Below are 13562 nucleotides of genomic sequence, written 5' to 3' on the forward strand. Positions count from 1 at the left end.
GGTACTCCTGACTCCAGGACCAGTGCACTATCCACTGCTCCACCTAGACGCCCCCTTTTTAAAGAATTTTTGAAAGAATTTTAAGAATTCACTGTTCAAAATAATTTTTGAGGGGGGGGGGCTGGGACCATTTTCTGTCTGCCTGGCACTGAAAGTTATCTTCTCAGGTCTTTGTCATCTCTTGAACTTGATTTTACACTCTAATGCTGAATGTACTCACTAAGGTACCTCACAAATTAGTAGGGGCATAGTATTTCAGGATTCAATTCATGATTTCATCAGTGTGAATGCCACTTCTGACATGTAATACATTTTTAGGAAACAGTTTTCTGGATTGCTATTGCTAAAATAATTCATTTCCAGACAGCTAACATTTTCTGGATAAGTTTCTCTGGACACAGGTTGGTTCTTTGACCAACATACACAGAGTCATCATAATAATCAATAATAATTAACATTTATACAGTGCTTGTTACATGCATGCATTGTGGTGAATGCTTAACAATTATTTTCTCATTTGATCCTCACAACCCACTGGGAGATAGGAGCCATTATTATTCTTATTTTCCAGATGAAGAAACTGAGGCAGACAGAAATTAAGTGACTTTCCCAGGACCATACAGCTAGTAAGTGTCTGAGGCTAGATTTGAACTCAGGTTTTTAGGACTTCAGGCTACTCTATCCACTGGGTCACTTAATTAAAATAATCTACTGTCAGCCTATATTAGACTTTTTTCAGGTTGGAAGAACTCACCAAAGTTTTTATTTTGCTGCTGAGTGTTCAAAAATCCAAGGTCAGAGGCAGCTAGGTAGTACAGTGGATAGAGCACTGACCCTGGAGTCAAGAAGACCTGAGTTCAGATATGATCTCAGACACTTAATACTTACCTAGCTTTGTGACTTTGAGCAAGTCACATCATCTCATTGTCTTGCAACCCCCCTCTACCCCCCAAAAATCCAAAGTTACTTCTCAATCACAATGAGACCTCTACTGAAGGAAGAGTTACTTTAGTGGAAAAGAATTTTTTTTAAAATAGGGATTTTTATTAATAGCAATTTGCAGACTCACTTGTTCTCCGCTGAGGGTTTGTAGAATCTTGATTTCCTGGCCTTCCATTATATAGATAATGACTTGACCTGTATGATTATAGCGGGGTTGCCCAGTGATGTAGATCACACCTCCAGGAATAGTAGCAGAGTTGACCATGTAACCTAGAAAGAGAATAATTGTAGATATGAAAGTGTCAGATTTGTTTTGTGTGTCGATGCAGTGTTATCAAATCTCACACATTTTGTGGCAAAAAGTTCTATTTGAAATGAATTGAGATCAGTTTTTACTCTTCTTGATTTGGAGATTATTATTCATCCTTATTTTCTCCTCACACCATATTGTAATTCAGGGTCCTCAAAAAAGGATGCTGAGTAAAGGTTTGTTGACTTGAATTTTACATAGTTGGGTCCATTTATTGGACAGAAACTGAATTTTCACATGTTAGATTTTGTTTTGGCATAAAACTCATGTGGAGAACTGTGACTATTAACTTACATGCGATTTGATAAAAACAAATTCTTACCCTCTGTTTAATAGATTCCAAAGTCCCTTAATTTGTTTTAATTACAAATGTTAAGGTACATTAATAAAAAGGAATGCATGAGAATAGCATTTCCTGAGAAAAATCAGATCATATATGCTAATTTGTGGATTCGAATAGTTTACCATAAATTGATTAACACAATATTCATTGTATTCAATTCACAAATAAAAAAAGACATCAAGATCTTTAGTATTAAAATTCTTTCATTCTTATAAACTCGACTCTGAAAATGATTGGGATTTCAACGAAAGGATAAGTAATCTGGGTCAGCTAGGTGGTACAGTGAATAGAGCACCAGTCCTGGAGTCAGGAGAACTTGATTTGAAATGTGGCCTCAGACATTTAAAAATTACCTAGCCATGTGACCTTGGGTAAGTCACTCAACCCCATTGTTTTGCAAAAAACAAAAAAGAAAAAAAAAGAAAGGATAAGCAACCAGATATGATTTCCTTTAAAAAAAGGAAGTTTTCTAGTTTCAATTTGGATTCTGCTTTTAAAAAATCACAGTAAAACATCTTTTTTTTCAAATGTAGAGCTCCTTTTAATGTCTAATTATAGAGTATTGCAAAATATTAAATAAGAAGATTAAAAAACACATTTCTTTAATTTTTTTGTTATTGTTGCTTCGACCTATAGCTTTCAAGCTTTCTTTTCCCAGACAACACAGTATTGTCTTTTGTTTTGAGGAATCAGGAAACTTATACATGCTTCACAGTGAAGATGGTCTGACACTTGTAGGGTGGGAAAGCTAAGCAGAAATGGAGGAAGGGGGCAGCAATTATCAACAATTAGGTCATAACTGAATATTAAAAACCCTGAAAGAGCTTAATGTAAGAACCAGGGACTATCCAGGCCATGACAATATCTTCTACATATTTAGGGAACTTTGTCACTTTCTGAACTTGGGGAGGCTGCAGGAGTTGAAAAGAGAAAATTAATACTTTCAGAGACATAGACTTACATCTATGAGAGATCTAATGGTCTGAAAATTATTGTTGATATTTATAGTTTAAAGGGTCCAATAAGGAGTGTAAAGAAATCCAAAACACTACCTAAGGCAGAATAAAATACTATTTTCATGCACAAAAGTGGTAAGAAATTAGGAAGAAACTAAAGTAATTACTATCTTTTTTTGAGAAATGAACCTAAGTATTTTAATTTTCCTTTTTGATGAAGTGTCAAGATCTAATCGGTCAGGAGAAAAGTTTTGATTGATCTTGATTTTATAGTTCCATTCGATGATCTTTTCTTTTGATTCTGCCTAATATAGTCCAGTAAATGGACTGAAGAAAATGGCCTAGTTCTTATTAGACTAATCAAACCCCAGGCACATCTGAAGTGTCTGTGTGGAACATGGGATGCAGACATGTCTGACTATAAAGATACATGCTATTGGACTGTGTGCTGTTCCCAGGGGATTATGGATTAACATTAAATATTTTTCTAGAGTCAATGCAAAAGATTTTTAATATAATAATGACTTGTGACCTCAGCAGGTTCACAAATTCAGTTTGTTTTTTTTTTTTAGCTTGTAAACTTCCTAATGAACTTTTGTAAAATCTCTCTATGGAATAAGAGACTGGTTTAAAAGCACTGGGTACTTTTATTTTTCTGGGATTTCTGAGCACTTTCCTTCCTGGAAAGAAATTTCCTTATGTAAGTTAGACTTTATTTTGGCAAAGGGTATCAGAGCTTCATTTGTGACTGAGCTAATTGAATGATCGCTGCAACAGACGAAAACCTCATCGTTCCTGTACATTGTAGACAGCACATTCATAGTTTTCCTTTCCTGGAAAGAGAAGAGTCATAAATTCTATCCTGAATAGCCAGGAATAAAGAAGCTGTTTTTTATTCTGTGCCACTGATAATATCTTATGTTCGAGATCTCTGATTCTATTAAAGATAACCTTGAGCATTAGCAGGGATTGGAATCAGAGATTTTTACTTAAAAAGTTGATCAGCAACAGTTCTTATTTGACTATCACCAAATAAGTAATATTGGTAGCTGTTTGTTTTTGAAGAGGATTACATCATCATATGAAGTAGATTTAAGTGAGGCAGCATTGTACAGACTCTCTAGCCTCACTCTCTCTTCCAGAGTCATCAAAATCCAGTGGTAAAACAAAACTCAGGATGACTACTGATGATTTGGGATGGAGTGTATGACCTTGGCATCTAAAATGACTGACCAAGCATTCTATAATACCTGCTTCCAACAACTGCATGGTCATTAGTAGATAAAATGTGAGTGTTCACCATTGGCAGGGACAGTAGATTTTATAACTTTTGCTGTCTCCTAGAACTTAGTATGGTACCTAGTATATAATAAGAACTTAGCAAATACTCTTCATTTGGATCAAGCAATCGATTGCACTGAAATATATTTCAATCCAAGATTTTATCACTTAGATATTCCAGATATGTCTTTATAAGACAGGAGAGTAATTCACACATATAAGTCTGTATGCGAGCTTATCATATTTACATAATAAATCTGAGAGATTATATCACACCCAATCTCCTACCAAATACAGATATCCAAATAGACTGTGCTTACAATGCTGCCAGTAATGAGGAGCTCAAAAGTTCATACTGATCCCTTTCAAAGCTGAAGAGATTGAGTAGTCAGCAAGTTCATCATTATTCAGAATAAACAGCTTCTAATTGTTGCTCCTAGTTCTTTCTACCAGTGTCTTTTCTTCTCATACTCCCCCCACCCCATCAAGTCTTTTCTTCATCAAGCTAAATATCCCTTTGTTATTTGGTCATTTTTCAGTTTTGTCTGACTATCTGTGACTCCTTTTGAAGTTTTCTTGATAAAGATATACATTCCTTTAAACCAATAATTACATTGGTTATGATTGGTCTTTCACAAAATTGTGCTTAGAACTAAGTACAATACTCCAGATCTGGGATGAGTTGATAGACTTAGTGACCATCTCAAAGAACCTGGCTAAGTCTCTGAGGTAATTTTATTCAAGGCTTTCCTATTTGACTAGATAGAAAGAAATATATCAATTAACAAATATTTTTTGAATAGTTATTATATTCCAGACACTTTGCTAGTCATTGGGAATTCAAAGACAGTAAGAAACAAGAGCGCCCTCAAGAAGTTTACATTCTATCAAGAAATTAAATATTATATACATTGTATATAGATTTATTATATTATACATGTTATACTATATCATATATAAATTTATGCAAAGTAAATAATAGGTAGTTTCTCCAGGACTGGGGGGATGCATAATACAGGGAAACCAGGCCTGGTGGGAAGGGAAGTAGGAAGAAAGGTCTCATGTAGGAGATAATGCTTGAGTTGAGTTCTGAAGGAAGGTAGGGATTCCAAGAAGTGGAGGTGAGGAGGGAATACATTCTAGGTATAGGGGAAAGCTGTAATAAAGACAGACAAGAGATAGGAAGTGGGGTGTGAGAAAGGGCGTAAGAGAGTCAATTTGTCTAGACTATAGAAAGAGTGATGAATAGCAATATATAAAGAAGACTAAAATGATAAGTTGAAACAAGATGGTGAAAGGTTTTAAATGCTAACCAGAGGAATTTGTACATGGTCCAAGAGGTAACTGGGAACCAAAGGAGCTTAATGTCTTATGCTGACACTGAGTGTAGACTTATAGTTCCAGACATGGAAGGTATTTTAGTGGTCATCCAACTCAAAATCCTCACTTGATAGATGAGAAAACTGAGAAATTAAGACTTGTGCAGTGTTCCATAAGTAACAGCTGTCAAAGGTAGGATTCTCAAAATTAACTTAATGACATTGAACCTTAATTTAATGATATTGAAGCCTAGGACTCTGGTGAAGTCAAATCCCCAGAAGAAGGAACCTTGAAGTCTAATAATTAAACTATAAATATACTCACCTAAATAGGAAGCAAGTGGTTCATTTTTCTTAGTAGTTTCAACATTAAAGGAATTGTTTGCTGGGATTATTATTTGGCTATCTTTCTGCATGACCACTGTTCCATTCCAGTCATAGGCTCCAACAGCTCCAAGCATAACCCAGTCCTTATATGTAAATAAAATAAATATCAGCCAATCAATTGATGAGCATTTATTCATCACCTACTATGTGTCCAGGCATTGTGATAAGTTTTGGGATATGAATTCAAAGAATAGAACATTCATCAATCACTTTTAAAGATTTTACATTTAATATATACACTGAAAGATCAGAAAGATCTTTGTGGGCCCCATAAGACTTTTCTAGTAAAAGACTACAGACATGAGTTTCTGATCATTACAGTTTCATTTATTACTCTTTCACATACATAATACTTGAGAGGGGATCAGGATCTCTGATCCTTTTAAGAATTTAGATTCAGATGTTGAATACGTTGACATTGATTGAAGTCTTATAGCTCTAGAGATATAAGAACCTTTAGTAGTCATCTAGCTCAAACCCTTCACTTGACAGAGAAAACTGAGACCCAGTAGCAGTTACCAAAAGGAGGATTTGAACCCAGGTTCTCATTCTTCAAAGCCAGTTCTTTTTTCTACCATGTCACTTTGCCTCCCACTTAAAAAAGAAATAATGTATATATGCTGAGCAAAATATTAAGAATGAGTTTTCTCTTTGTACCTCTGAAATGAATGACAATCACAATTTTTCCCTGCAGGGCTGGAAGATGAGCAGTCATATATGACTGATGTATAATTAACATTCATAGTGAGTTGTGCACGATAAAATGCTTATTTACTTTTTTCTGCCTCAGTTTCTTTTATCTAAAAAATAGGATAATAACAGTATCTACCTCTCAAGATTGTTGTGACGATAGAATGAGGTATTTGTAAAGCATTTTGAAACTTTAAAGTACTATAGAGAAGTTATTTCTTATTATTATATCAATTTAAAATTTCAGAACTTAATGAATACCAAATGGAATATGCACTTGCATATCCATAGTAGAACAGAAAAAAAGTGATATTTAAAACTGCAGAGAATTGCACCTGAATCATAAATCTGTTATATACATTTTGCTTTTCTTTTCAAATACATAATTAATTCATATACAGTTCTAAGGAATATTAAGAAGTCTAAGAAATACTGCTTTCAATTTTGGATCAGAAAACATTGAAATGTAGTCAAGACAAAAGCATGTCAAAAGCATCTGACACTTTCAATATTGGATAACAAGTAAAAGAATAATTTTGTGGAATAATAATAATTGCTAACTTTTATGTATTTGCCAGGTACTATGCTAAGTGCTTTTACAATTATAGTCTCATTTGATTCTCACAAGAACCCTGGGATATAGAAGCTATTATTGATCTTATTTTATAGGTGAGAAAACTGAGAAAAATAGAAATTAAATAACTTGCCCAGGGTCACACAACTAGTATCTGAGGCTGAATTTGAACTCATGTCTTTCTGACTTCAGGACAAGCACTCTATTCATACTGCCATCTAACCAGAGAGACAAAAATAAGATTTTAGTTTCAACCACCAAGTGATCAATTTACCTGTGAATAATGAGCACTAAATCCAGTCTGGGACATTTCCATCTCAAATGAGGCTGCTGACAAGTCAGTCGTAGCTATAAAATAGAAAGTAAGTCTTTAAGGACTATAATAGTCTTTTCTTTCCTAATTAATATTTTGGTGAACTTGGTAATCATCAAAACCCACAAATATTTTGATAAAATTCTAGTATATTCATTTGATGGAAATCATTGATCTAAAAGAAATGATAAAAATGAGAAGTTTATTTTTTCTCAGAGAACCATGAGAAGACTGCAGTTTCATAACTCAATGTCATAATTCTTTCCTGAAGGCTGAGAATTGGTGGTTCTGCCTTCAGATAATTCGTTTTCTCTAAGAAGTTCCCAGATATATAGTTTTTAAAACCTAGAAGCTGCAATATGACAATGAAAGATCTTGTACCTCAGGAATTAGGAACCTCATTATTTCAGAGTTGTAAGTGACCTGCTTGAAGCCATCTTTAAGCTATCTGCTTGAAGACTACCAATGAATGGGAATCTTCCCAAAGCAATCCGATTCACTCTTTTTTTAAAAAAAAAAAAGATTTTTGCAGGGCAATGGGGTTAAGTGGCTTGCCCAAGGCCACACAGCTAGGTTATTAAGTGTCTGAAGCTGAATTTGAACTCAGGTCCTCCTGAATCCAAGGCCAGTGCTCTATCCACTGCACCACCTAGCCACCCCCCCCCCCATTCACTCTTAAAGACTTAAAGAGGGAGTGGCTAGGTGGCTCAGTGGATAAAGCACTGGCCCTGGAGTCAGGAGGACCTGGGTTCAAATCCAGCCTCAGACACTTAATAATTACCTAGCTATGTGGCCTTGGGCAAGCCACTTAACCCCATTTGCCTTGCAAAAACCTAAAAAAAAAGACTTAAAGGGGCCTTATTGTTAAAAGGGATTTATATAAAAAGCATATATATATATATATATTTATATAATATATATATATTATATATATATATATATATATCTTGCTGCAACTCTCACCCATTACTCCTGGTTCTGTTCCCTCAGGTTAAAGTAATATCTAATCTCTTTTTTACAAGACAATTCTTCAAATATTCAAAGGCAGCTCTGGTGTTTTCCCTGAAAGTTCTCTTTTCCATATTAAATATTCCCAGTTCCTTAAATCAACACTTTATGACAGATTATGGGAATAATATCTCCTTACTCTTGTAAGTTATATCTCTCTCAAAGCTGCTCTGGTCTTCCTGAAACCAAGGGCAACCTTCTATCCACTATGCCACTTAGTTGCTTTCAAGTCACAGAATCACTTAGCTGTAACTTGGAGTTCTCTGGACATGCCTAGTTCCACTAACCTGGAGATGCTGTTAAGGGGCCTTTTGACCTGTACAGATTGCTTACTATAGAGACCTCTTTGTCCTCTACTACCAGAAAAGCCCAAATTACATGTGGATGATAATTTGTTATTGAAATGTTGATAATGATGCTTTGAGCTTTGTAAGTATATTGCCTTTTCATCCACAAATATTTAATCTGCCTTTGACCCTTCACATAGCAGGCCCCCAAAACTTGGGAATTTGCATAAAATACCATAATGAACCATTCAGTCTTATATGATATTAAAGCTTTAAATTACACTAAAACTTCTGGGACACCCTTTATATGTTTCTACATACTTGCACATTTTTGTATATATGCAGTAAGTGCATATCTATCTAAATATCTATCCATAGACATACATTTGAAAACATTCAGTATTCCAAACTTAGCAGGGTCACATAATACTGAGGAAGTAGGAAAATATCCATTTATTTTCCACTAATGAATGGATCATTTACTGTTACTTTGCAAATGAGAAAAAACCCCACAAGTAATCTAAAATTTATATTAAAAAAAATCAACCTGCTCTCTCAGCAGGGGAATATAGGGTAGTCAAATCAATGAAATCAAGCTCCAAGATTCTTTACTACTTACCTGGAATAAATTGCCAGTGAATAGGTTTGCAAATAACTTTTATAGGGCTAATTTTTATAGAGGAAATAGTCAAGAGTCACATATTACGTTTCAATCACACGTTGGAATAGTCCTTTCATTTAGGCACTAAAATAAGCTTTATTTTAAAACATTTTACTCTGAGAGCTCAAGGCACTTTACACTTATTATCAAATTTATCTTTACAATTTCCTTAACAGACAGGTAGAAACTGTGCCAAAGTGCCAATAAAAGCCACCTCCTCTAATCTTGGGAGCCCTGCCTCTATCCCAGTCTCCTAGCACTTTTGGTTCTATCTTCAGGTCACTGCTGAGAAAAGAGTAAAACGAAAGAGATTATGAAGAATAGCTGGAGCCTAGCTTGCTCATTTGTTTCATTTCTAGTTTGTCCTTCTTTCTTTTTTATTTATTTTCCCAACTACATGCAAAGATAGTTTCATTTATTTTTTGTAAGATTTTGAGTTATACATTTTTCTTCCTCCCTCCCCGTTTGTCCCTTTCCCTTGACATCAAGCAATCTAACATAGGTTATGACATATTTCCATATTAGTCAAATTGTGAAAGAAGAATCAGAATAAAAGGCAAAAAACCATAAGAGAGGAAAAAACCATTAAGCATAAAACAAATATTAAACAATGCCCTTCATTCTTGAAGAGGACAATGATATTATGATTTGTGTTATGAATTTAAGTGAGGGAAAGCTGTGCAAAGTCACCAGCCTTTCTCTTTCCTCCAGAACCATCTGGGTCCAGCAGCAAGAAATAGATCAGGATGACTGAAGATGGCCCCAGATCCAGTAGGAGACCTTGACCTATATAAGTTAAGTTCTTTCCCAGAGACCTCTCCTTTAACTTCTTGGGCAAGTCCAAAGTGATCAATTTGACAGTCCATACCACTGGAGAGGGATTTTTCTGTTATCTCTGTTGTTTATCAGGGAAATGTTAAATGACTTCCTGATATCCCAGAGCTAATCACTGGCACTAGCTACTCAGTAGGCTAAACTGGTGCCAAAAGGAAAGAACAATGCAGCCTTCACATTAGTTGGCAGTTGCCTTCACAGAGGGTAAAGATTTATGGGAAATGGAGAATTTCCAAGTGACAGGGAAATATAGCACTTTCTGACCTGATTCCGTAAAATTCATAAGCAGTTTAGCTAGTTAATACAATTGACAAAAATGCTTAACTGTAACAACTCTGACACCTCTGATTCTAGAGGATCTCTGATGAGGCATGCTACCCATCTCCTGACAGAGTCCTGCTAAGATTCAGGGGGCACTAAATTGTGACACTTATTTTTTTTGAACACAGCCACTGAAGGAATTTGTTTTGCCTGACTATGCACATTTTTTTTGTAAGGAATTTGTTTTCCTTTTCCATGTTTTTCAAGTTGAGTCAGGGTGAAAGGGAGAAAAAATAGATTTTTATTTGGTTAAAAAATAAAATTTAATTTTAAAAACCAACAAAAATGCTTGGAAAGTTATTGGTCAGTGATGTTTGTATGAAGATACTAAGTCAGTATAGTATCTTCCTAAGATTTTTGCACAGCTTTTAAGTTTGAAAGTTTTAACTTCAACAGTAAGTATGATAGACATAAATAACATATATATATATATATGTATATGTATATAGTCACATGATATTTAAAAAGAAATTGAATTTTCTTCTCAGAGTTCATAGCAACTTCAGTTCTGTTTTCCATGGGGCACATTTTACTTTCTCAAGCTATTTTCTTTTTGCCACAGGATACTAAATGAAAATGTCTAGTGGGTAATGATGTCCTGTAAACTTTAACAAGTTTTCTTTTAAATGTCATTTGTGTGTTGTTTCTCTCAGGTCTACAGCTTAAGTTATTAGAATTTTAAAGTGAATAAGGGCATTATTAGGACATTATACTACCCCCCCCACTCCGAAAGCCTATCAGGAGTGCCTTTAGGTCAGCCATAAATAACACTTCAAACTAAGAAAAACAAAAATTAGAGGTGTCTTTTCCAGCAGTAGTGTCCTTCAGGAATAGGTAGAATTTCCTATTGATAAATCACTGGACTTGTTCTGTTTCCAAAATTCTAGGCAAAGTGATGTGCAAAATGTATGCTGTCAGTCCTGTGGAACTCACTAATATCTTCAAGTAAGTATTCCTTTTTCCCTGCCCATTTTCTGCTTTTCTCATTTTTTTTCTTAGAATCGGTGTACTGAAGGAAAGGCTCTGATCAGTTCTTTTTTTCAATAACAACAGTGGACCTCTATATATTGCTTTAAACAGCTTTCAAAGTACTTTTTCTGTATGTTATCTCACAATGATTCCATAAGGTGGGTAGGATAACCAAATATCCTTATTTTATACACAAGAACCTCAGATTTAAAGATTTTAAGGTTTGGTTTTTTTTGCAAGGCAATGGGGTTAAGTGGCTTGCCCAAGGCCACACAGCTAGGCAATTATTAAGTGTCTGAGTCCAGATTTGAACTCAGGTACTCCTGACTCCAGGGGCGGTGCTCTATACAGTGTGCCACCTAGCTGCCTCAATTTAAAGATTTTAAGTGACAGAGTTATCAATGATCTAAGACCAGATTCAAACCCAGGTCTTATCTAACTCAAGCACCTTAATTACATTTTTTTCTCCACCCTCTCCCTTTTTTCCTTATAATTAGATTATATTCCCAAGACCCTATTATTAAAGGACGAAAGGTTGACTGCTATAGGGAGCTCAGAAGTCAAATAATCCAACCCCCTCATTTTACAGATGAGGAAATAGAGACCAAGAAAGTTGTTGGTCCAAGGTCCCCTATGCAAGAAGCCTCTGTGGTAGGACTTGAACCCAGGGTCCTCTGATTCTAGTGGTAATTTCCTTTTCACTGTACCATGGTACAGGTACTTCTGATGTGAAGTTTTCTTTCTTTTCTTCTTTCTTCCTCAGAAATACAGTTATGTGTGGCAAGATCAGGGGAACTGATTTGCTTGCTAGTTTCAATTTATAGAGTAGGTAAATCATAGCAAATGGATAGTTGGGTGGTACAGTGGATAGAGCACCAAACAAGAAGTCAAATGTGGCCTCAGACATTTATTGTGTGACCCTGGGCAAATTATTTAACCCTGCTTGCCTCAGTTTTCTCATCTGTAAAATGAGCTGAAGAAAAATAATCACTTAGTATCTCAGCCAAGAAAACCCAAATGGAATCACAGAGAGTTAGATTCCACTTGAAAAAAGACTGATCAACAACAAAATCATTTCATTTCTTTTTAAAAATTTTTTGTATCGGGGTGGCTAGGTGTCGCAGTAGATAAAGGACCGGCCCTGGAGTCAGGAGTGCCTGGGTTCAAATTCGGTCTCAGATACTTAATAATTACTTAGCTGTGTGGCCTTGGGCAAGCTACTTAACCCCATTTGCCTTGCAAAAACCTTAAAAAAATGTTTTTTTACCTAATTTTTTCCAATTATAAATCATATAATTTGAATCCCTCATCTAAAAATTGAAAAAGAGTTCTATTACACAATCTTTGAGGTTCCTTTCAACTTTATAGGTCTGATCTTATGATTTCTTAAAGTCTCTTTAAAACCTGTAGGGATGCTAAAGCTAGTCAAACTGGCTGGCTACAGAGTATCACTGTTGCCTTAGAAACTGGCAAATGTTACACATTTGGGTTTGATTTATAGTTTTGTTGATTAATAAAATACTAATACAGATTAAAATTAGAATTATATAATACATATATATTCCCCTCTCCCCAGCCTCACTGCTCAGCTAGCTTGTTGTTAAATGTAGACAGTATACATATGAGGCAAAGACCCTTCAGACAGTTGTCATTTTTGTCTACTGGCAAGAAGTAGTAGAACCCCCTCACTGGAGCACAAGACTCATAGTTTTCTCTATGCCACTTTTTCTGTAGTAGTAACACAAGAAGATATATATATATATACATTCTTTTAAATGGACTATGGACTATAGATCAAGTATCTTCAATCTTCAGTTATTCTGGGACATTTTGATATGAAAGGGATTAGTTCCAACGTAACTTGTTAAACTAGGAAGGACCACAGAGAAAAATATGTTCATCATCATTTAAAGTCCATTCTCATTTAAGACCAAGAATGGAAAGTATTAAATACAAATAGTAAGCCAAGACCACATACTGCTAGGCAGGGAGTGAGACAATGTTTTAATGTACTGATGATCTAAATGGTTCCATTTTCTAAGGAGACCTTAAAAGATTGAGAAAATACACTGAAAAAAGTTATAAACAAAATTCTAAGATTTGAAACTTAATTTTTCCTCTACTTGCATCTCTATCTACTTCCTAACTCTCCAAAATACCAAAAAAGAAGTGGAGGAAAAAAAACCACAGATCATTCCTGATGCCATACTTCCATCACTGTCCTCCTTAACACCTACATCAACTGTACCCTTAGGATATCTTCTTAGCAACTCGAATGCATTGTGAAATATTTGTCTGAATGAGAGGTGCAGAAAACAGTTTAATATCCTGATGGGTAAAAAAAAAAGATGTTAGAAAAAAAGGAAG

General features: G+C 35.1%; 1 protein-coding gene across 1 annotated transcript in view; it reads right to left on the reverse strand.

The window, feature by feature from the left end:
* ITGA1 (integrin subunit alpha 1) overlaps positions 1 to 13562 on the reverse strand; it is a 191129-nt gene that overhangs the window by 62386 nt on the left and 115181 nt on the right. Inside the window, exons 10-12 of the mRNA XM_074208716.1 lie at positions 7077 to 7150; positions 5477 to 5621; positions 1070 to 1212 (exon numbers count right to left, since the gene is read on the reverse strand). Of these exons, the coding sequence (XP_074064817.1) occupies positions 1070 to 1212; positions 5477 to 5621; positions 7077 to 7150 (362 nt within the window). The remainder of the gene's footprint in view (positions 1 to 1069; positions 1213 to 5476; positions 5622 to 7076; positions 7151 to 13562) is intronic.

The sequence above is a fragment of the Macrotis lagotis genome, chromosome X (genome assembly GCF_037893015.1).
Source record: "Macrotis lagotis isolate mMagLag1 chromosome X, bilby.v1.9.chrom.fasta, whole genome shotgun sequence".
NCBI classification, from domain to species: domain Eukaryota; kingdom Metazoa; phylum Chordata; class Mammalia; order Peramelemorphia; family Peramelidae; genus Macrotis; species Macrotis lagotis.